General features: G+C 34.7%; 1 protein-coding gene across 50 annotated transcripts in view; it reads right to left on the bottom strand.

The window, feature by feature from the left end:
* LOC103791199 (uncharacterized) overlaps positions 1–22604 on the bottom strand; it is a 44455-nt gene extending 21851 nt beyond the window's left edge. The window contains exons 1-30 of one of the 50 annotated variants that reach the window (XM_078345697.1): positions 20196–22604; positions 17701–17760; positions 17249–17308; positions 16811–16870; positions 16363–16422; positions 15909–15968; positions 15457–15516; positions 15004–15063; positions 14553–14612; positions 14103–14162; positions 13650–13709; positions 13197–13256; positions 12746–12805; positions 12294–12353; positions 11776–11907; positions 11399–11458; positions 10946–11005; positions 10495–10554; positions 10045–10104; positions 9592–9651; positions 9139–9198; positions 8688–8747; positions 8243–8302; positions 7790–7849; positions 7335–7394; positions 6897–6956; positions 6447–6506; positions 5996–6055; positions 5554–5601; positions 3953–3987 (exon numbers count right to left, since the gene is read on the bottom strand). In XM_078345697.1, the coding sequence (XP_078201823.1) occupies positions 3953–3987; positions 5554–5601; positions 5996–6055; positions 6447–6506; positions 6897–6956; positions 7335–7394; positions 7790–7849; positions 8243–8302; positions 8688–8747; positions 9139–9198; positions 9592–9651; positions 10045–10104; positions 10495–10554; positions 10946–11005; positions 11399–11458; positions 11776–11907; positions 12294–12353; positions 12746–12805; positions 13197–13256; positions 13650–13709; positions 14103–14162; positions 14553–14612; positions 15004–15063; positions 15457–15516; positions 15909–15968; positions 16363–16422; positions 16811–16870; positions 17249–17308; positions 17701–17760; positions 20196–20406 (1986 nt within the window). In that variant the 5' untranslated portion in view covers positions 20407–22604. The remainder of the gene's footprint in view (positions 1–3952; positions 3988–5553; positions 5602–5995; positions 6056–6446; positions 6507–6896; positions 6957–7334; positions 7395–7789; positions 7850–8242; positions 8303–8687; positions 8748–9138; positions 9199–9591; positions 9652–10044; positions 10105–10494; positions 10555–10945; positions 11006–11398; positions 11459–11775; positions 11908–12293; positions 12354–12745; positions 12806–13196; positions 13257–13649; positions 13710–14102; positions 14163–14552; positions 14613–15003; positions 15064–15456; positions 15517–15908; positions 15969–16362; positions 16423–16810; positions 16871–17248; positions 17309–17700; positions 17761–20195) is intronic. The other 49 variants (XM_078345715.1, XM_078345714.1, XM_078345708.1 and 46 more) reach the window with 49 other exon arrangements.
* Between the last annotated feature and the right edge of the window lie 2857 nt (positions 22605–25461).

The following is a 25461-nucleotide window of genomic DNA, read 5'->3' as shown; positions in this document are numbered from 1 at the left end:
TATGCAGGAGAATGAAACTGGATCCTCAACTATCATCATACACAAAAATCAACTCAAGATGAATCAAGCACATAAATCTATGCCTGAAACCATAAAAATTCCAGAAGACAAACTTGGAAAAACCCTTCTAGACACTGGCTTAGGCAAAGACTTCATGACCAAGAACGCAAAAGCAAATGCAACAAAAACAAACAGGTAAGACTTAACTGAAGAGCTTCTGCACAGGGAAAGAAGTGATCGGCAGAGTAAACAAACAACCCACAGAGTGGGAGAAAGTCTTCACACTCATATATCTGACAAAGGGCTATTATCCAGAATCTACAAGGAACTCAAACAAATTGCAATTTACAAATTTCAATTACAGAAATACGCAACCAGCCCAAATGCCCATCAGTCAACGAGGGAATAAAAAAATGTGATATACGTGCATATATTTTATATACATATTATATATATGATGGAATACCACTCAGTTACAATAAGGAATAAATTAATGGCATTCCCAGGAACCTCGATGAAATTGGAGATTATTATTCTAAGTGAAGTAACTCAGGCATGGACAACTAAACATTGTATATTCTCATTCATACATGGGAGTTAAGCTACGAAGATGCAAAGGCATAAGAATGATACAACGGAGTCTGGAAACTCGGGAAAGTGTGGGAAAAGGGTGAGAAATAAAAGACTACAAATCAGGTTTAGTGGATACTGATCAGGTAATGGGTGCACCAAAATCTCACATATCATCACTAAAGAACTTATGTAACCAAATACCACCTGTTCCCCCCAAAACCTACTGAAATATAAAATAAATAAACTATAGCAATCTTCTCAGCAAACATAAATAAAATAAAATAAAAACTAAAGTTTACGTTTTTCTCTCTCCTTTTTGGCAGGACAAATTTTAGGCATGTCTTTTTTCCTTTTTCTGAGACAAGGTCTGACTTTGTCACCCAGGCTGAAGGGCAGTGGTGCAATGATGGTTAATGCAACCTCAAACTCCTGAGTTCAAGCAATCCTCTGCCTCAGCTGCCTGAGTAGGTAAAACTAAAGGCATATGCCACTATGCCTGGCTAATTTGTTAGTTCACCATTTTGTAGAGATGAAGTCTTGCTTTGTTGACCAGGCTAAAAATAAACATTTCTTAATTAACTTAAATATTTGTAACACTGTGAGCATTCATGAAAAGAGCTCCATCTATGTTATGAAGTAATAAGATAATATAACAGTGTACAAAGTTTGAATGAAAAAAACAAGGCCTTATCTGTAACAAGCTTATTATAGATACATCACTAAAAAATTGTCTGGGTTAATATCATTAATGATATTAATGAAATTAAACTTTGATTTATGCTTTAATATAGGTCCTAAATTTGGATTAAATATAATAGATTCATCATAAACTTATTTCCTCTCCCTCTAGACATCTCTTTTGTCACAAAATAAAGGTGAAACACAGTGCCAGGAGAGAAAGTTGAAAAGAGACAATTTTTAATAAATGCTGAGACATAAAAAGTAGATAAAAAAAAGTGGTAAATAACAGAGAAGCACAACTATGATGCCTAAAGAAAGTGGAGGCCGGGAAAAGAGGTTCACACCTATAATCCTACCACTTTGGGAGGCCATGGAATTCAAGAACAGCCAGGCCTACATGGTGAAGCCCCATCTCTACTAAAAATACAAAAATCAGTTGGCTGTGATGGTAGTTGCCTGCAATACCAGCTACTCAGGAGGCTGAGCAGAGAATTGCTTGAACCAAAAAGGCGAAGATTGCAGTGAGCTGAGATGTCACCACTGCACTCCAGCCTAGGTGACAAACCAAGACTCTGTCTCAAAAAAAAAAGAGAAAGTGACTGCAACAGAAGCGAGCAGTTTGTCTTGTAGAACTAAAGGTGGGCTGTGAACTTAGAGGCAAATAGCACTTTAAAAAGTAGTGCAAAATGTAAAACAAAGCCACCAAGGTCAGTTGAAAATCTGTGGTTAGAGACTCACATCCACTTGTTCTCCCATCTGATAAGAAACTTAGATGTGTGTTCCCTGGCTATACCAAACCTGAGAATTTCTGGGTCCCAACTACCAAAGATTAAACCTGAGATATAAAGAAAACTATACACCAAAAATGGAACTCCAACTTGCTTCCCTAACTCTGCTTTTGGAAAGCAAGTAGTCAGGCAGAAACTTAAAAGAACATTCTCAAGAAACTAAACTGTCTTGAATAAAGATCCCCAGGTAATACACTGAGGTCTCCCAAATGAAAAGCTAGTTGCTTCCACAACCTCACACTGAGTGCCATCAGTTAACAGAAGTCCTGCTTCCAAATCCAAGCAAGGAAGCCAGGGACCACCACACATTGGAGTAAAGCCTCCAACAAGAGAGACTAAAACAACACACAAAATTCATGGGACCAGTCAAAATCGGGAGCAAAACTTTTTAAAAAATGTTAAAACTCTCCAAAAATATACATATAAAAAATTGAAGGGAAAAAATTGGAAACAAAAGCAGGTCTACTGGTCTAAGCAGTGTAGCGCCTCAGTAACATGACTACCAGAAAAAAGGAACAGAGAAAATAAAAAACATTCTCAAAAAGAGACTCTGCAGACTTAGTAGCCTCAGTAAAATGAAAAGATCCCCTGCTACGCTGTTATTATAAAATTTCAGAATCTCAGAGATAGAAAAGCTCCAAAAAAGCTTCCCAAAACACATAAAAACGTGGTTATAAATAACGTGTCACGCAATGGCAGTAGATTCAAGAAAAAAAGGTGATGAGAGCAAAATTGCAGAATATCTTCAGAACCATAAAATTTAGATTCAACCTAGAAGTTTACTCTCTATCAAGGAAGAAGAATTTTAAGACTGGTCAGATCTCTAAACATCTCTGCCCAGGAACGTGTGCTTAAGTACAACTAGAGAGGATAACAAGACAGAAAAAAAACACAGAATCTAGGACTCACGTGATCCCACACAAGAAGGCAGTTATGTGAGATTCCCAAAAGACTTTAAAAAGATAGCACAGATAGACTAAAACATCAAGTATATCTAGGTAAAACCACTCTATACTAAACAAGGATGACAAAAGGCCAAAGAAAGGTTGCCCACCACCCGCCAAAAACAAAGAGGAACAGATATGTTTTAGCAGATGGAAAATATCTTTGAAAGGCATGTGATAAATGCTACCACACTTGAGTGTGTGTGGAAGGGAATCAGCTGTTAGAAAACAGGCAAATGAATATAGTCAGAAAATCAGCTTCATGCTAAAAAATAATGGATGCAAAATGTAAATTATATGTAAAATATAATTTAACAATTATTATTTTTCAGTAAAGTGACAGACCATCCAGAGGCTACGTATTGCATTTGGCTGTATAAACCAGCATAGGTCAGGAAAAAAAGATGATCCAGAAGAAGTGCAGAAGTGCTCAGATTTCAGAACTGTTTCAGAGAAAGGATGAAGGAATATGTAATGAAGAGACACAGTGAAAACAACATATAACTCAGCAGTGAATATTTGGATAGTCATAATCATGTCAATATTACTGATTGAATTAAAAAGTGTGCTACAATTGAAAGAAACAGAGGGAGAAAAATAAGGTCATGTTTAGCAAGGAAGATAAGCTTTCACCTGCTGTGACAGAGGGTCAATACACCATACTGACAATTAACTTAGCTCTTTTTGTTGTTTCATTAAAAATAAGACTAAATATTTAAAGCAGATCTTTATACCACAACCAAGTATTGAAATTTAACTTAAGTGTCAGAAATCCTTAAAAGGTGGGCACACTAAGCTGAAGACTTTTTGGGATAAATTTGATAGGAAAGTAGAAGAGATTCAGAAAAATCCATGAAACGAGGTCCACTCTATCACCACTGGTCCCCATTATAATAAAAAGTAATCAAAACAGACATACTTTTACATCAAACTATCAATTCCTCAACTTTTTGACTGTTTACTTACATGGTTTCTATGGCTGTTTTCTCCTATTTCTTGTGCTAAGAATAAAAGAAAAAAAGGTCACTTCTGCCACAAATAATATAAAATAAAAGTAGTTGTGAAAGTCTTACTACTCCTATGTATAATCAGAGAAAATTCCATTAAAAAATTAATTTCAACAATTTATAATTTAAATTTTCTGGCATGATAAATCTCATAAGTAAAATACAAAAACTCAGATTTGTTTTTTGACCTGGTTTACTTTCTGTTTTGTTATATACGAGTGAAATAATGCTCATGTAAAAAAAGGCACAAAAATTAGGCCAGATAAAAAATTTAGCTAACTAAAAAATTTAATTGTTGCATATATGAGCCATGATCCGTTAGTATTCTCCCATTCTGGATTTACATATAGCTTAATTACCAGAATCTAAGAGCTAAAAGCTCTAAGAACTACTTGCTGGCCAGGCACCTATCTCTAGATGCATCAGAATCCCTGTAAGCCTCTCCAACCACAATTAGTGGTCATCTATAATATGTCGCTACAAAAAAACAAACAAACAAAAACAGGGTCTTTACACAACTGAAAAGTAACCAATCTTAAATTTAATCTTTTGTTTGTTCTTTTTTTTTTTTTTTGATATAAAGAAGTCTCCCTCTGTCACCCAGGCTAGAGTAAAATGGTATGACCTTGGCTTACTGAAACCTCTGCCTTCAGGGTTCAAACGATTCTCCTGCCTCAGCCTCGGAGTAACTGGGATTAGAGGCGCACAATACCATGCCCAGCTAGTTTTTGTTTCAGTAGAAACAAGGTTTCAGCATTTTTGTCAGGCTGGTATCAAACTCCTGACCACATGATCCATCCACCTCCACCTGCCAAAGTGCTGGGATTACAGGTATGAGCCACCACACGCGGCCAAATTTAAATGTTAAAAAAAGTAAAGAAATTTGGATATGGTGTCTGCAGCAAAAAAAAAAAAAAAAAAAAAAAAGAATAGTAAGAGCTTCAAGAGGGATTTGGGCCTTGCTTTGTTTCTTATACTGCCTCTACCTTTAATGCTGGAAAGGCCTTGTAGACAAACATTCCCATCACTGAAGTGTGAGAGACATGGAATAGCTTTTTTTTCTGCTTTCATGCTCTCCAAGTGTGATAAGCCCATGTCTCTGAAAGTAAGTGGAAAATAAACCTCTGATATGGTTTGGATATGTCTCCCTCTCCAAATCTCATGTTAAAATGGGACCCTTAATGCTGAGGACAAGGCATAATGAGAAGTGTTTGGATAACAGTGGAGCATTCCTAATAAATGGCTTAGTGCCATTCCCATGGTAAAAAGCAAATTCTCATTTTGGTATTAAACCAACATGAGTTTTTCTTTTTGCTTATTTAAACAAAATGTTTTATTGAGAGAGACAGAGAGACAGAGTGAGAGAGAAACAGAGAAGAGAGAAAGCTTCCACGAGAGAGTGTGTGGAAGTAAGACGCCAGAGGGAAAATCCAGGAAGGAGAAAAGACCTCCGACTATGTCGGATAACATGAGTCTTTCTAAAAAGTTTTTATAATACATCTGATCAAACAAGATTTTTCACTCTTTGTCTTGGCAGAAAAAACAATGTTGTCTCACTACCTGTTTGGGATTTCCTTGTTTCAGAAGGGTTGGACTCCAAAGCCCTATCTGTAAAGAAAAAAAAGAAAAAATACATAATAACTTACAGTAATTTATCACCTCATTTATTAAAAAAGGAAGCCATCTTACTACCTCTACTTTTATTCTTATCCATTGGGAAAAGGGACATAAAATTAAAATTAAAGATGAATCCAAGACTCCTCCACTACATGAAAAATTGTGTTGATAAAAAGATGGAAAAATCAATCAACAAAAAGTTGACATGTTTTCACTAACGTGATAACAAGCAAAGTATATCACATGTTAAGAAAACACAAGTGAATATGTAAAAATATTAAAAATTTAAACAAATATGAGTTTTCCTAAACACTTTCTATTATACACCTCTTCAAACAAGAGTTCTCACTAATTTTGCTGGTGAAAAAAAAAAACGTTGTCTCACCATCTGCTGGATATTTCCTTCCTTCTGGATGATAAGAAGGGTCAGACTCCAAAGCCCTATCTATACAGCAAGAAAAGAAAAAATATGTAATCTCTTATAAAAATTTATCAACTCATTTATTCGACAAAGAAGCCATTTCTACCACTACTTTTATTCTTATCCATTGGGAAATGGACGAAGAATTAAACATAAAGATAAATCTAAGACTCCTCCACTACATGACAAATTGAATTAATAAAAAGATAAGAAAATGCATGAACAAAAAGTTGACATGTTGTCACTAACATGAAAACAAGCAAAGAATATCACATGTTAACATAACACGAGTGAATACGTGAATATTTTAAAAATTTAAACCAATATGAGTTCTGCTAAACTCTTTCTATGATACACCTCATAAAACAAGAGTTTTCACTCTTTTTCCTGGTGGAAAAAAACACTGTTGGCTCACCAACTACTTGAAATTTCTTGGTTTCTGGATGATCAGAACGGTCGGACTCCAAAACCCTATCTATACAGAGAGAAAAGAAACAAGATGTGATCATTATAACAAATAATCAACTCATTTACTGAACAAGAAAAACATCTCACTACCTCTACTTTTATCCATTGGAAAAAGAAACAAAGAATTAAACATAAAGATAAATCTAAGACTCCTCCATTACATGACAAAGTGTGTTGATATAAAGATGGGAAAATGTATAAACAAAAAGTGGACATATTTTCACTACAATAATAACAACTAAAGAAAAGTATATCATGTTAACATAACAGAAGTGAGTATGTAAAAATTTAAAAAATTTACAACAACATAAGTTCTGCTAAACACCTTCTATTATACACCTCATCAAACAAGAGTTTCCACTCTTCTTCTTGGTAGAAAAAAACAATGTTGTCTCACCATCTGCTGGAGATTTCTTTCCTTCTGGATCATCAGAAGGGTAGGACTCCAAACCTCTATCTACATGTACGGAGAGAAAGGAAAAAGTATGTAATCACTTATAAAAATTTATCAACTCACGTATTCAACAAGGAAGTCATTTCTACACCTACTTTTATTCTTATCCATTGGGAAAAAAGACAAAGAATTATACATAAAGATAAATCGAAGACTCCACTACATGACAAATTGTGTTGATAAAAAGATGGGAAAATCTATGAACAATAAGTTGACATGGTTTCACGAACATAACAAGTAAGATACATCACGTTAAAATAAGACAAGTGAATATGTGAAAATTTTATAAATTTAAACCAATATGAGTTCTGCCTTCTTTTATACACCTCTTCAAACAAGAGTTTTCACTCTTCTTGGTAAAAAAAAACAATGTTGTCTCACCATCTGCTGGAGATTTCTTTCCTTCTGGATCATCAGAAGGGTCGGACTCCAAAGCTCTATCTACACATACACAGAGAGAAAGGAAAAAGTATGTAATCACTTATAACAATTTATCAACTCACTTATTCAACAAGGAAGCCATTTCTACATCTATTTTTATTCTTATCCATTGGTAAAAAGGGACAAAGAATTAAACATAAAGATAAATGTAAGACTCCTCCACTACATGACAAATTGTGTTGATAAAAAGATGGGAAAATCTATGAACCATAAGTTGACATGGTTTCACTAACATAACAAGTAAAGTATATCACGTTAAAATAACACAAGTGATTATGTGAAAAATTTTAAAAATTTAAACCAATATAAGTTCTCCTAAACATCTTCTATTATACACCTCATCAAACAAGAGTTTTCACTCTTCTTCTTGGTAGAAAAAAACAATGTTGTCTCACCATCTGCTGGAGATGTCTTTCCTTCTGGATCATCAGAAGGGTCGGACTCCAAAGCTCTATCTATACATGTACGAAGAGAAAGGAAAAAGTATGTAATCACTTTTAACAATTTATCAACTCACTTATTGGACAAGGAAGCCATTTCTACACCTACTTTTATTCTTATCCATTGGGAAAAAAAACAAAGAATTAAACATAAAGATAAATCTAAGACTCCTCCACTATATGACAAATTGTGTTGATAAAAAGATGGGAAAATCTATGAACGATAAGTGTACATGGCTTCACTAACATAACAAGTAAAGTATATCATGTTAAATAACACACGTGAATACGTGAAAAAATTTAGAAATTTTAACCAATATGAGTTCTGCTAAACACCTTCTATTATACACGTCATCAAACAAGAGTTTTCACTCTTCTTCTTGGTAGAAAAAAACAATGTTGTCTCACCATCTGCTGGATATTTCTTTACTTCTGGATCATCAGAAGGGTAGGACTCCAAAGCTCTATCTACATGTACAGAGAGAAAGGAAAAAGTATGTAATCACTTATAAAAATTTATCAACTCACGTATTCAACAAGGAAGTCATTTCTACACCTACTTTTATTCTTATCCATTGGGAAAAAAGACAAAGAATTATACATAAAGATAAATCGAAGACTCCACTACATGACAAATTGTGTTGATAAAAAGATGGGAAAATCTATGGACAATAAGTTGACATGGTTTCACGAACATAACAAGTAAGATATATCACGTTAAAATAAGACAAGTGAATATGTGAAAATTTTATAAATTTAAACCAATATGAGTTCTGCTAAACACCTTCTTTTATACACCTCTTCAAACAAGAGTTTTCACTCTTCTTGGTAAAAAAAAACAATGTTGTCTCACCATCTGCTGGAGATTTCTTTCCTTCTGGATCATCAGAAGGGTCGGACTCCACAGCTCTATCTATACATACACAGAGAGAAAGGAAAAAGTATGTAATCACTTATAACAATTTATCAACTCACGTATTCGACAAGGAAGCCATTTCTACACCTACTTTTATTCTTATCCATTGGTAAAAAGGGACAAAGAATTAAACATAAAGATAAATCTAAGACTTCTCCACTATATGACAAATTGTGTTGATAAAAAGATGGGAAAACCTATGAACGATAAGTGTACATAACTTCACTAACAAAACAAGTAAAGTATATCACGTTAAAATAACACAAGTGAATATGTGAAAATTTTAAAAATTTAAACCAATATGACTTCTGCTAAACACCTTCTATTATACACCTCATCAAACAAGAGTTTTCACTCTTCTTGGTAGAAAACAACAATGTTGTCTCACCATCTGCTGGAGATTTCTTTCCTTCTGGATCATCAGAAGGGTCGGACTCCAAAGGTCTATCTATACATGTACGGAGAGAAAGGAAAAAGTATGTAATCACTTATAACAATTTATCAACTAACTCATTTGACAAGGAAGCCATTTCTACACCTACTTTAATTCTTATCCATTTGGAAAAGGGACAAAGAATTAAACATAAAGATAAATCTAAGACTCCTCCACTACATGACAAATTGTATTGATAAATAGATGGGAAAATCTATGAACAATAAGCTGACATGGTTTCACTAACATAACAAGTAAGGTATATCACGTTAAAATAACACAAGTGAATATGTGAAAATTTTAAAAATTTAAACCAATATGACTTCTGCTAAACACCTTCTATTATACACCTCATCAAACAAGAGTTTTCACTCTTCTTCTTGGTAGAAAACAACAATGTTGTCTCACCATCTGCCGGATATTTCTTTATTTCTGGATCTTCAGAAGGGCCGGAATCCAAAGCTGTATCTGTACATGAACAGAGAGAAAAGAAAAAGTATGTAATCACTTGTAACAATTTATCAACTAACTCATTTGACAAGGAAGCCATTTCTACACCTACTTTAATTCTTATCCATTTGGAAAAGGGACAAAGAATTAAACATAAAGATATATCTAAGACTCCTCCACTACATGACAAATTGTATTCATAAATAGATGGGAAAATCTATGAACAATAAGTTGACATGGTTTCACTAACATAACAAGTAAGGTATATCACATTAAAATAACACAAGTGAACATGTGAAAATTTTAAAAATTTAAACCAATATGACTTCTGCTAAACACCTTCTATTATACACCTCATCAAACAAGAGTTTTCACTCTTCTTCTTGGTAAAAAACAACAATGTTGTCTCACCATCTGCTGGATATTTCTTTCCTTCTGGATGATCAGAAGGGTCAGATTCCAAAGCTCTATCTATACATACACAGAGAGAAAGGAAAAAGTATGTAATCACTTATAACAATTTATCAACTCACTTATTCGACAAGGAAGCCATTTCTACAACTAGTTTTATTCTCATCCATTTGGAAAAAGGACAAAGAATTAAACATAAAGATAAATCTAAGACTCCTCCACTATATGACAAATTGTGTTGATAAAAAGATGGGAAAATCTATGAACGATAGGTGTACATGGCTTCACTAACATAACAAGTAAAGTATATCACGTTAAAATAACACAAGTGAATATGTGAAAATTTTATAAATTTAAACCAATATGAGTTCTGCTAAACACCTTCTTTTATACACCTCTTCAAACAAGAGTTTTCACTCTTCTTGGTAAAAAAAAACAATGTTGTCTCACCATCTGCTGGAGATTTCTTTCCTTCTGGATCATCAGAAGGGTCGGACTCCACAGCTCTATCTATACATACACAGAGAGAAAGGAAAAAGTATGTAATCACTTATAACAATTTATCAACTCACTTATTCGACAAGGAAGCCATTTCTACATCTATTTTTATTCTTATCCATTGGTAAAAAGGGACAAAGGATTAAACATAAAGATAAATGTAAGACTCCTCCACTACATGACAAATTGTGTTGATAAAAAGATGGGAAAATCTATGAACCATAAGTTGACATGGTTTCACTAACATAACAAAGTATATCACGTTAAAATAACACAAGTGATTATGTGAAAAATTTTAAAAATTTAAACCAATATAAGTTCTCCTAAACACCTTCTATTATACACGTCATCAAACAAGAGTTTTCACTCTTCTTCTTGGTAGAAAAAAACAATGTTGTCTCACCATCTGCCGGATATTTCTTTATTTCTGGATCTTCAGAAGGGTCGGAATCCAAAGCTCTATCTATACATGTACAGAGAGAAAAGAAAAAGTATGTAATCACTTGTACCAATTTATCAACTCACTCATTTGACAAGGAAGCCATTTCTACACCTACTTTCACTCTTATCCATTTGGAAAAGGGACAAAGAATTAAACATAAAGATAAATCTAAGACTCCTCCACTACATGACAAATTGCGTTAATAAATAGATGGGAAAATATATGAACAATAAGCTGACATGGTTTCACTAACATAACAAGTAAGGTATATCACGTTAAAATAACACAAGTGAATATGTAAAAATTTTAAAAATTTAAACCAATATGAGTTCTGCTAAACACCTTCTATTATACACCTCATCAAACAAGAGTTTCCACTCTTCTTCTTGGTAGAAAAAAACAATGTTGTCTCACCATCTGCTGGATATTTCTTTATTTCTGGATCTTCAGAAGGGTCGGAATCCAAAGCTCTATCTGTACATGTACGGAGAGAAAGGAAATAGTATGTAATCACTTATAACAATTTATCAACTCACTCATTAGACAAGGAAGCCATTTCTACAACTACTTTAACTCTTATCCATTTGGAAAAGGGACAAAGAATTAAACATAAAGATAAATCTAAGACTCCTCCACTACATGACAAATTGTGTTGATAAATAGATGGGAAAATCTATGAACAATAAGCTGACATGGTTTCACTAACATAACAAGGTATATCATGTTAAAATAACACAAGTGAATGTGTAAAAATTTTAAAAATTTAAACCAATATGATTTCTGCTAAACACCTTCTATTATACACCTCTTCAAACAAGAGTTTTCACTCTTCTTCTTGGTAGGAAACAACAATGTTGTCTCACCATCTGCTGGATATTTCTTTCCTTCTGGATGATCAGAAGGGTCAGATTCCAAAGCTCCATCTATACATACACAGAGAGATAGGAAAAAGTATGTAATGACTTATAACAATTTATCAACTCACTTATTGGACAAGGAAGCCATTTCTACACCTACTTTTATTCTTATCCATTGGGAAAAAAGACAAAGAATTAAACAAAGATAAATCTAAGACTCCTCCACTATATGACAAATTGTGTTGATAAAAAGATGGGAAAATCTATGAATAAGTTGACATGGTTTCACTAACATAACAAGTAAAGTATATCACGTTAAAATAACACAAGTGATAATGTGAAAAATTTTAAAAATTTAAACCAATATGAGTTCTCCTAAACACCTTCTATTATACACCTCATCAAACAAGAGTTTTCACTCTTCTTGGTAGAAAACAACAATGTTGTCTCACCATCTGCTGGAGATGTCTTTCCTTCTGGATCATCAGAAGGGTCGGACTCCAAAGGTCTATCTATACATGTACGGAGAGAAAGGAAAAAGTATGTAATCACTTATAACAATTTATCAACTAACTCATTTGACAAGGAAGCCATTTCTACACCTATTTTAATTCTTATCCATTTGGAAAAGGGACAAAGAATTAAACATAAAGATAAATCTAAGACTCCTCCACTACATGACAAATTGTATTGATAAATAGATGGGAAAATCTATGAACAATAAGCTGACATGGTTTCACTAACATAACAAGTAAGGTATATCACGTTAAAATAACACAAGTGAATATGTAAAAATTTTAAAAATTTAAACCAATATGACTTCTGCTAAACACCTTCTATTATACACCTCATCAAACAAGAGTTTCACTCTTCTTCTTGGTAAAAAACAACAATGTTGTCTCACCATCTGCTGGATATTTCTTTCCTTCTGGATGATCAGAAGGGTCAGATTCCAAAGCTCTATCTATACATACACAGAGAGAAAGGAAAAAGTATGTAATCACTTATAACAATTTATCAACTCACGTATTCGACAAGGAAGCCATTTCTACACCTACTTTTATTCTTATCCATTGGTAAAAAGGGACAAAGAATTAAACATAAAGATAAATCTAAGACTCCTCCACTATATGACAAATTGTGTTGATAAAAAGATGGGAAAACCTATGAACGATAAGTGTACATAACTTCACTAACAAAACAAGTAAAGTATATCACGTTAAAATAACACAAGTGAATATGTGAAAATTTTAAAAATTTAAACCAATATGACTTCTGCTAAACACCTTCTATTATACACCTCATCAAACAAGAGTTTTCACTCTTCTTGGTAGAAAACAACAATGTTGTCTCACCATCTGCTGGAGATTTCTTTCCTTCTGGATCATCAGAAGGGTCGGACTCCAAAGGTCTATCTATACATGTACGGAGAGAAAGGAAAAAGTATGTAATCACTTATAACAATTTATCAACTAACTCATTTGACAAGGAAGCCATTTCTACACCTACTTTAATTCTTATCCATTTGGAAAAGGGACAAAGAATTAAACATAAAGATAAATCTAAGACTCCTCCACTACATGACAAATTGTATTGATAAATAGATGGGAAAATCTATGAACAATAAGCTGACATGGTTTCACTAACATAACAAGTAAGGTATATCACGTTAAAATAACACAAGTGAATATGTGAAAATTTTAAAAATTTAAACCAATATGACTTCTGCTAAACACCTTCTATTATACACCTCATCAAACAAGAGTTTTCACTCTTCTTCTTGGTAGAAAACAACAATGTTGTCTCACCATCTGCCGGATATTTCTTTATTTCTGGATCTTCAGAAGGGCCGGAATCCAAAGCTGTATCTGTACATGAACAGAGAGAAAAGAAAAAGTATGTAATCACTTGTAACAATTTATCAACTAACTCATTTGACAAGGAAGCCATTTCTACACCTACTTTAATTCTTATCCATTTGGAAAAGGGACAAAGAATTAAACATAAAGATATATCTAAGACTCCTCCACTACATGACAAATTGTATTCATAAATAGATGGGAAAATCTATGAACAATAAGTTGACATGGTTTCACTAACATAACAAGTAAGGTATATCACATTAAAATAACACAAGTGAACATGTGAAAATTTTAAAAATTTAAACCAATATGACTTCTGCTAAACACCTTCTATTATACACCTCATCAAACAAGAGTTTTCACTCTTCTTCTTGGTAAAAAACAACAATGTTGTCTCACCATCTGCTGGATATTTCTTTCCTTCTGGATGATCAGAAGGGTCAGATTCCAAAGCTCTATCTATACATACACAGAGAGAAAGGAAAAAGTATGTAATCACTTATAACAATTTATCAACTCACTTATTCGACAAGGAAGCCATTTCTACAACTAGTTTTATTCTCATCCATTTGGAAAAAGGACAAAGAATTAAACATAAAGATAAATCTAAGACTCCTCCACTATATGACAAATTGTGTTGATAAAAAGATGGGAAAATCTATGAACGATAGGTGTACATGGCTTCACTAACATAACAAGTAAAGTATATCACGTTAAAATAACACAAGTGAATATGTGAAAATTTTATAAATTTAAACCAATATGAGTTCTGCTAAACACCTTCTTTTATACACCTCTTCAAACAAGAGTTTTCACTCTTCTTGGTAAAAAAAAACAATGTTGTCTCACCATCTGCTGGAGATTTCTTTCCTTCTGGATCATCAGAAGGGTCGGACTCCACAGCTCTATCTATACATACACAGAGAGAAAGGAAAAAGTATGTAATCACTTATAACAATTTATCAACTCACTTATTCGACAAGGAAGCCATTTCTACATCTATTTTTATTCTTATCCATTGGTAAAAAGGGACAAAGGATTAAACATAAAGATAAATGTAAGACTCCTCCACTACATGACAAATTGTGTTGATAAAAAGATGGGAAAATCTATGAACCATAAGTTGACATGGTTTCACTAACATAACAAAGTATATCACGTTAAAATAACACAAGTGATTATGTGAAAAATTTTAAAAATTTAAACCAATATAAGTTCTCCTAAACACCTTCTATTATACACGTCATCAAACAAGAGTTTTCACTCTTCTTCTTGGTAGAAAAAAACAATGTTGTCTCACCATCTGCCGGATATTTCTTTATTTCTGGATCTTCAGAAGGGTCGGAATCCAAAGCTCTATCTATACATGTACAGAGAGAAAAGAAAAAGTATGTAATCACTTGTACCAATTTATCAACTCACTCATTTGACAAGGAAGCCATTTCTACACCTACTTTCACTCTTATCCATTTGGAAAAGGGACAAAGAATTAAACATAAAGATAAATCTAAGACTCCTCCACTACATGACAAATTGCGTTAATAAATAGATGGGAAAATATATGAACAATAAGCTGACATGGTTTCACTAACATAACAAGTAAGGTATATCACGTTAAAATAACACAAGTGAATATGTAAAAATTTTAAAAATTTAAACCAATATGAGTTCTGCTAAACACCTTCTATTATACACCTCATCAAACAAGAGTTTCCACTCTTCTTCTTGGTAGAAAAAAACAATGTTGTCTCACCATCTGCTGGATATTTCTTTATTTCTGGATCTTCAGAAGGGTCGGAATCCAAAGCTCTATCTGTACATGTACGGAGAGAAAGGAAATAGTATGTAATCACTTATAACAATTTATCAACTCACTCATTAGACAAGGAAGCCATTTCTACAACTACTTTAACTCTTATCCATTTGGAAAAGGGACAAAGAATTAAACATAAAGATAAATCTAAGACTCCTCCACTACATGACAAATTGTATTGATAAATAGATGGGAAAATCTATGAACAATAAGCTGACATGGTTTCACTAACATAACAAGTAAGGTATATCACGTTAAAATAACACAAGTGAATATGTAAAAATTTTAAAAATTTAAACCAATATGACTTCTGCTAAACACCTTCTATTATACACCTCATCAAACAAGAGTTTCACTCTTCTTCTTGGTAAAAAACAACAATGTTGTCTCACCATCTGCTGGATATTTCTTTCCTTCTGGATGATCAGAAGGGTCAGATTCCAAAGCTCTATCTATACATACACAGAGAGAAAGGAAAAAGTATGTAATCACTTATAACAATTTATCAACTCACGTATTCGACAAGGAAGCCATTTCTACACCTACTTTTATTCTTATCCATTGGTAAAAAGGGACAAAGAATTAAACATAAAGATAAATCTAAGACTCCTCCACTATATGACAAATTGTGTTGATAAAAAGATGGGAAAATCTATGAACGATAAGTGTACATGGCTTCACTAACATAACAAGTAAAGTATATCATGTTAAATAACACAAGTGAATACGTGAAAAAATTTAGAAATTTTAACCAATATGAGTTCTGCTAAACACCTTCTTTTATACACCTCATCAAACAAGAGTTTCCACTCTTCTTCTTGGTAGAAAAAAACAATGTTGTCTCACCATCTGCTGGATATTTCTTTACTTCTGGATCATCAGAAGGGTCGGACTCCAAAGCTCTATCTACATGTACGGAGAGAAAGGAAAAAGTATGTAATCACTTATAAAAATTTATCAACTCACGTATTCAACAAGGAAGTCATTTCTACACCTACTTTTATTCTTATCCATTGGGAAAAAAGACAAAGAATTATACATAAAGATAAATCGAAGACTCCACTACATGACAAATTGTGTTGATAAAAAGATGGGAAAATCTATGAACAATAAGTTGACATCGTTTCACGAACATAACAAGTAAGATATAACACGTTAAAATAAGACAAGTGAATATGTGAAAATTTTATAAATTTAAACCAATATGAGTTCCGCTAAACACCTTCTATTATACATCTCATCAGACAAGAGTTTCCACTCTTCTTCTTGGTAGAAAAAAACAATGTTGTCTCACCATCTGCTGGATATTTCTTTATTTCTGGATCTTCAGAAGGGTCGGAATCCAAAGCTCTATCTATACATGTACGGAGAGAAAGGAAAAAGTATGTAATCACTTATAACAATTTATCAACTCACTCATTTGACAAGGAAGCCATTTCTACACCTACATTTATTCTTATCCATTGGGAAAAAAGACAAAGAATTAAACATAAAGATAAATCTAAGACTCCTCCACTACATGACAAATTGTGTTGATAAATAGATGGGAAAATCTATGAAAAATAAGCTGACATGGTTTCACTAACATAACAAGGTATATCATGTTAAAATAACAAAAGTGAATATGTGAAAATTTTAAACCAATATGACTTCTGCTAAACACCTTCTATTATACAACTCTTCAAACAAGAGTTTTCACTCTTCTTCTTGGTAGAAAACAACAATGTCTCACCATCTGCTGGATATTTCTTTTCTTCTGGATGATCAGAAGGGTCAGATTCCAAAGCTCTATCTATACATAGAGAGAAAGGAAAAAGTATGTAATCACTTATAACAATTTATCAACTCACTTATTCGACAAGGAAGCCATTTCTACACCTACTTTTATTCTTATCCATTGGGAAAAGGGACAAAGAATTAAACATAAAGATAAATGTAAGACTCCTCAACTACATTACAAAGTGTGTTGATAAAGATGGGAAAATCAATGAAGAAAAAGTTGACATGTTTTCAGTAACATAATAACAAGCAAAGTATATCACATGTTAACATAACACAAGTGAATACGTAAAAATTTTAAAAATTTAAACCAATATGAGTTCTGCTAAACTCTTTCTACTATACACCTCATCAAACAAGCGTTTTCAGTCTTTTTCTTGGTGGAGAAAAACACTGTTGGCTCACCAACTGCTTCAGATTTCTTTGTTTCTGGACGATCGGAAGGTTCGGACTCCAATGCCCTATCTATACAGAGAGAAAAGAAAAAAGATATGATCAGTATAACAACTTATCAACTCATTTATTCGACAAGGAGGCCACTTTCATACTTCTACTTTTATTCTTATCCATTGAAATGAATGTATAGAAATAAGATGAGGCCAGACAAGGTGGCGCATGCCTGTACTCCCGGCTACCCAGGAGGATGAGGTAAGAAAATCCCTTGAACCCACGTCTGGAATTTAGGCCAGCATGAGTGACATAGTGAGACTCTTTTTTATTTAAAAAAAAGAAAGAGGTAAATGTTCCCTTTAAATTGTGTAAAATCAACTTTGCATAAAATAAATCAAGATGGCAATACATTTTAAAAGTGAGGCCTATTTTATAGACAAAGTATAAGATATATTCTGGAGTTTAAAAGTTTTTTAAAAAGTAAATTCAGCATATTTGTCACTTCCACAACATTCTGAAGACACAGAATATTAGCTCTGTTGAGCAGCTGTCTTCCATAGTCATGTGAGATCTCTGTCTTCATTTCTTCATTAGGAATACATAGGGAGAACATACACAAGCCTTCTTTGTATTGGAAGGGGCCAAAAGAGACATACATAAACTGTATTGTAATCCTAAAGAATAGCAATAAAGAGCCTTTTTTGTTCTCTAATCCAGCACCACCCATCTATAAACTGTTGTGTAAAATCACTCACAGGCTTTCCTTACACCAGCAACCAGAGTATAAGTTTACACAAGTACTTACACATTTTGTGTATAAAGGTATAATCAATTCACATATTTGTTTATTCAAAATTCTTAAACATCTTGAAAAGTGAGTATAGTACTCCAAGTTACAATGTCACATTCATCATGAATGTTAATTATTCTACCTCTGGAAAAAACTAAGAGCCCAACCAATGTTGGTTTTTTTGTTTTGTTTTTTTTTTTTTACTTTAAGTTCTGAGATACATGTGCAGAACGTGTAGCCTTGTTAGATATGTATACATGTGCCCTGGTGGTTTGCTGCACCTATAAACACATCTTCAAGGTTTTTAAACCCCACATGCATTAGGTATTTGTCCTAATGTTCTCCGTCCCCTTACACCCCACCCAGCAACGAACCCCCCAGTGTGTGATGTTCCCTTCCCTGTGGCCATGTGTTCTCAACTAACACTTATGATAGAGAATATGTGGGGTTTAGTTTTTGTTCCTGTGTGAGTTTGCTGAGAACGATGGCTTCCAGCTTCTTATGCTTTATGTTCTTATCTTTGAACAAGATGCTATTGTCAGGTGGGGGAATGACAAATGGGGAGCCATGGCAGCAAACACTCTTCCACAGTTTTAACCTTCAATCTTTGTTACATGTTAAGTCTACATTGACGTTTCATGTCTTTTGAAAGTTTTGACCACGAACCATCCGTACCTCTCTTTTAGAACAAGGAGGCAAATAAAGTCTGTTAAGTCACCAGAATAAATCTAAAGACACATTTTGTCAAAGTAAGAATTTTAAACTCATCAGAGCCTCACAGGAAAACTCCTTTGGAGGAAAAAAAACACCCATTTTTCTGCAGCCCTGGCCATGACATTTCATACCTTTCACAATTATTTAAGCACCCTCCCATTTTCTTTCCTTTTGCATTCAAATTACAGTTAGAAAAAAATAAGCACCTATCAAGGTAAGAGATCGAGACCATCCTGGTCAAGATGGTGAAACCCCATCTCTATGAAAAATACAAAAAATTAGCCGGGCGTGGTGGTGCGTGCCTGTAATCCCAGCTACTCAGGAGGCTGAGGCGGGAGAATTGCCTGAACCCAGGAGGCGAAGGTTGTGGTGAGCCAAGATTGCACCATTGCACTCCAGCCTGGGTAACAAAAGTGAAACTCCAACTCAAAAATAAAATTAAAGAATATCCTATCATCTCTCCCATGGCAACCTCATTCTGATTTCAAAAAAGAAATCCCCAAATATTTCAGCATGAATTGTCCTGAGATTTAGCTACTTTAAAGAAGGAAATAATTAGGCACTTACCTGGTTCCTTCACTTAGGTACCATCTGGATAGGTACAAAAAAGAATGAGATGGCTCCTGGAAAGTTGGTGTATTTGAGTTTTTATTGAAAAAAGGAAGAGATATTCTAATAAAAGCCTCAAAAAAATCTCACAGAATAATAAACAGAGCTACAGACAAGAAGAGACATAAATAAATGGTCCCAGGCCAGCCTGAGAGAATGAGATGAGGGAGCAAGAACTGGGTGTTTGGGAGGGGAGGACAAAATTGACTGGACTCCGTGGAGAAAGACTAAGTGGTTGAAAAAGGAACACAAGGCAGAGCCAGCCTGTGTTTCTGACCAGCCCTGGAACAGCTGGCTACAGGCAAAAAGGAGCCTGGGGTAGGAAATGGCCCCCAGGGGACCTTGAAAACAGCAGCCAGAGGGGTGGCCAGGGCATATGGCACCATCACCTCCTTACCTTCAGGCATCTCCCCATCACTGATGTCACGCACAGGAAGGCCGTCACCAGCTTCAACAGTCAACTCGGCAGGTTCTATGGCAGCAGCCGTGGGTGCTGCTGCTGTGGCATCCTCAGCTGCTGCTTCACAGATTTTAGAATCTGGAGAACACCCTGACACCTCATCATCGTCCGAAACGGGGCACACACAGCAGCACAGTTTGTTCCCCATAAGGCACCTCTACTGTCTGCCGCCACCTGTGCCTCCACTCAGTGTTGGCCAGGCACTCCTGCTGCCCTAGGCCGAGGCTGTGCCACACTTTCAGAGATGGCCTTGCCCGCTGCTCACCTGCCCACACCACGCCCCGGCTGGGGCCGGGCCCAAGGCCCGCACCCCGCTGCCTCTCCTAAGTTGACTTGTCTGGGAGGGTAACAAACAGCTGGCTAATTTAATAGGTTGGGAACCCAACAAGCGCCAAGTGATACAACTGCTGGAAGAGAGTTCAAAAGGAGCTCCTCCTCCTTCTGCAGTCACCTACAGACTGAAGCCCACTGGCCCCAGTGCCCTACCCCACACCTCACAATGCCCCACCCTGGCTGTCACCCCTCTCCCACTGCCCAGGCTGCCCCACCCTGTGGCTTATGATGCCACTGCTCTCCTGGCCCCTCCTTCAGTGCCAGTGGAACTAAGTTTTTCATTCATCACCCACCAGCTTCCTGAGCTTTTTAGTCCTAAAAACAGGGTGGTTCATTACTGGAAGACATCTTCCTCTAGGAGTTCTATACAAAGTGGCAGTTAGCAGAGTGGGTCCCATTGGCAACTAAGTTGAACTTTTATTTGTTAACTCAATATAGATACACCTGAAATATTCCTCTCCTGTCTTCCAATGAGTGGTAGTTTTTGTCTGCAACTTGTCCACAGCCATCCCTGGGGCCCTAGCTCTACTCTCACTAAAGACTTATGGCTGTGTGTCTTGAATGACACCTTATAATCCATCCTGCCTCCACCTCCTTCTCCAGAAAATAGAAACCTAACTTGTCCCCCCAAGCTCTAAAGTACTGAAACTTACCAACTTCCCTTTCTCCCCTGTTTCTTCCTTCCATGGCAGGGACTTTTAGATTTTCTCTCTTTTACTAACAAAGCACTAAGCATGACTTTGTTATACAAAATCGAGAGCCATAAGCTGGGTTACCACAGTGCTAACTCAATAAAAATGAATACTGAACACCTAGCAAGCAGTATGTGCCTGACAGTGTTCCAAGTGGGCTATGCTCATTTAGCCCTCAGAAACAATCTCACCAGTTTAGAGAAGACTCTAAGATGGAGAAGGTAAGTTATCCCCAAGGTCATATGACTGCCCAGGCTGGGGCCATTATTTGATCTCAGGTAGTATGAATTCCCCAATTCCTCAAGCATGATTATCAGGAAGTGCAGTATTCCATTTTCACACTGCTATAAAGAAATACTTGAGGTTGGGTAATTTATAAAAGAAAGAAGTTTAATTGACTCACATTCCACATGGCTGTGGAGGACTAAGGAAACTTACAATCCTAGCAGAAGGGGAAGCAGTTACTTCTTACAAGGCGGCAGGCCAAAGAGTGTGAGCATGTGGAGGAACTGTCAAACACATATAAAACCATCAGATCTCATGAGAACTCACTATCACAAGAACAGCATGTGGGAAACTGCCCCCATGATCCAATTAACTCCCACAGAGTCCCTCCCTCAACATGTGGGAGTTTTGGAGATTACAATTCAAGATGAGATTTGGGTGAGGATATGACCAAACTATCAGAAAGTACAGGTAGAAGTCAAGCTTGGAAGGGAAGTGATATTATAGACTGGCATATTTTTTTTTAATGATTTTTTAAATGTGAATTTTAAAATGCCTCCTCTTCATTCAACATTGATGAAGTCCCTTCTACATGCCAAACACTGTATATGTGAAACCGCCCAAAATTTCAATGAGGGTAGGCAGATACACAAACAAAGGCTTACGAAGTTCAGTTTTCTGAGATCACACTACTGGACAGTGTAGGAATCTGAGATACAAACTCACCTCTATCTGACCTCAAATTTGACACTGGGTGGTTTTAATTTTATTCTGAAAATTTGAGTCATTGAACCATACAAAGTTGAGGAGTCTCTTTCAGATGTGGGTGTAGTGGTCTGTATAATAAGGAAGGACTGAAGAAAGCAACAGACCAATTAAGAGACTATCTAAAGGAAGACTGATGCAAAAGGCAGTGGCAGTGACAAAAGTGGAGGAAAAAATTTTGTGATTATTAAGGAGACAGAATAGGAAGTACTTAATCATGAGATGTGAAAGCAGCAAAGTAGAGGGAAAAACGGGGCTGCTTCGGCTCTGTTGGGGAAGACCGGGTACAGAGTTGTACCTTTCTCCTGGCAGAGAATGTAGGAAGAGAAATAGATAAAAAAGAAAAGGCAGTTTTTTTTACGCTCAGTATCACATTAAAATGGATCTCTCTGGTCAAAGTTGAATATAAATTTCTGTAGGCTAAGTCCATTTGTGACATCCCAACATATATTATTAAAAATAACACACATACTAAATCAAACCATTTAGAGTAATGGAAAAATTCCTAAAATTTACATGCTAAGTATATCACCATTTTTTCTTACTTTCATGGAGCAACTCTGAATCTATGGTTATAGCAAATGAGGGATCTTAACAAAGAATAAAGGTAATATTTTAAATTTAAAATTCTATTGTCCTCAGTGAATAGAGAAACAACTGAAGCCATGGCATGGAAGTGATTGCCCTGAGAGGTTGTGTATACTAAGAAGAACTAGAAAGAAAGAAGACCTGGAGAATAGGGGGATATACACATTAAGCAAAGCTCGCAAAAGTGAGCACTTGGAGTCAAGAGACTGGCCTTTGAATCGGGAATGGCTGCATTTGTGAGACACTGAAAATGAGATGATATCTGATTTCATTTCTGTAACAGCAGCACCTAGCTTTTACGCTTTTATAGTAAAACACTGAAACATATATTCATGATATTAAGGTGTGAAAAAGCTTCAGAGTTTAAAAAATTGGTAACAATAAAGGGAAAACCTATATAATTGGACAATATCAAAATTAGTAAGTTCTATCACCAATAGACACTATTAGGAGATTTCAAAAGTAACCCTCAGTAGATAATATAATCTACATATATAATATCTAAATACATACATGCATAAAAACATCTACATATTGAAACAAAATAAAAGATTTATATATAAAAACATCAAGAATTTTTGTAAATCATTAAGAAAAAATACAAATAACCCAACAGAAGACACACGGCCCAATAAACATATGTGAAGGCTCTGTGAAAAGTTATTGAAAAATACAAGAAAAAATCTCAATGTAATACTACTATACCCATGGCCAGAAAATAAAAAATGCAAAAAGGCAGAAAGCACCAAGCATAGAGAAGAAGGTGAAATTTCTGGAACGTTCATTTACTGCCAATGAAGAGTGTAAACAGGCACAATCACTTTGAAAAACTGAAAGCATCTTTATACATCAGCATAGCCTATAACCCAGGAATCTCTCTCCTACACATTTTTCCAACAAAAATGAATGTTCACCAATAAAAGCATACATCAAAATCTTCACAATAGTGCATACTCTAATAGCCAGAAACTGGAACCAACCTAAATGCCCATGAACAGTAAGATAAGTTGTAGTATTTTCACACAAAGGAATATGATACAACAAGAATAAAGAAACAATAACTCACAAATACATAATATTAATGAAAAGAAGCCAGACAAAAACTAGTACATGTTTATGGTTTCATTTATATAAAGTTCTTGCAGAGTAAGAGAATGACTGAAAGGAACAGGAAGGAACTATTTCTTTTAAAAAGGAAGACTTAATATAAAAACAATGTCAGCAGAAATAAATAGTGGATGGAACTAAGCTGTGTCAGAAGTGACACAGTTGATGTACATTCTATCTAGTGAAAGCTCCTTATTTTGACCTGGACTGGAAGAAGCAGTGTTGTAGAGACCAAGAAAAGTGAGAATATGCTAAAGGTCTTTGGGCTAAGTTAGAGACATTATTTTGAACTATGTTGGGGGGAGGGGCGGAAAAAGAAAAATTTAAATAAAAATAATAAGAAGGAAGAATAAAGTTCAAGTATACCAAGAAATGCAAAATTTAAAACTTAAACTCACTAGTTAAAAGAAAAAGACAAATTGAAAATGTTAACAAAATAAGCTATTTGCTATATAGTAAAAAGGTTGATAGTAAAAGAAGGAAAAAATATAAATAAAACTGGTAAGGTTTATTAATATTTAAGAAAAAAGAAGTCTGAAAACAAAAAGCACAATTAGAGAAGATCACTAAATAATGATGAAAAGTCCGATTCACCAAAAAAAAAAAAAAAAAAAAAAAAAAAAAAAAAACACCACAAAAATTCTGAACAGGTACAAACCTAACAAAATAAGCCTAAAATTTATACAAAACAAAAAATTCACAGAACTTCAAAGCAAAAATGGCAACTCCAATATCACTGTAGAATTCAACACACTGTTCTCAGCTTTTGCCATCAATTCTCTAACCGTTCTCAGACTTTGTCTTCTCTTTAGATCAGAAACACTGTCTTGTTCCAAAGCACAGAATGAATGTTTTTGTTGTTTCCCATACCATATACATAAACCTACTGAACAAAAAGGAAACTCATGGATCTTAAGGACTAAAGGTCAATCCAGATGCATTCTGAACTTTTAGAGATAGCTATTTTGTGATTAAACAATAAACTCAAGATTGTTAGCCCCTAAAAACTGTCAGGTACTAAGTGGTACACTGCTGCCATCTGCTGGACACTGTTCATTTGCAGGTCAATTATGTTTGCCTTAAAAGTCCTAGTAAGACAAAGGTCTTAAACTGTCACCTTTTCTGAGCCTCCTTTATCTAATGAGATGAAGATACTCTCTCTAGATTAAATGGTTGTATACAAGGTGTTGATAGAGGTTAAAAAAAGGTTTGTGCTATTTAAGCCTCTGGTAACAATGACTTTTTTTAAATAAAAGGATTATAGGAGCATAAAAAATTATACTGCCTGAAATCCACTTCGAATTTGATATATCCATAAAAACTACCAATTTGCCATACAAGTATTGGAAAATCATATTTCATATACTGAATAATGGCAATGAGTCACTTTAAACATCAATTATACTTTACCTATATGGCATATTATTCACATTACTTGCTGTGTATCTTAAAATATGCACTTATAACTTCAAGGTAGGTCTTCTAACACTTGC

The sequence above is a fragment of the Callithrix jacchus genome, chromosome 12 (assembly GCF_049354715.1).
Source record: "Callithrix jacchus isolate 240 chromosome 12, calJac240_pri, whole genome shotgun sequence".
Classification (NCBI taxonomy): domain Eukaryota; kingdom Metazoa; phylum Chordata; class Mammalia; order Primates; family Cebidae; genus Callithrix; species Callithrix jacchus.
The sequence above is the reverse complement of the archived record's forward strand: the minus strand, read 5'-3'. Positions and strand labels throughout refer to the sequence as shown.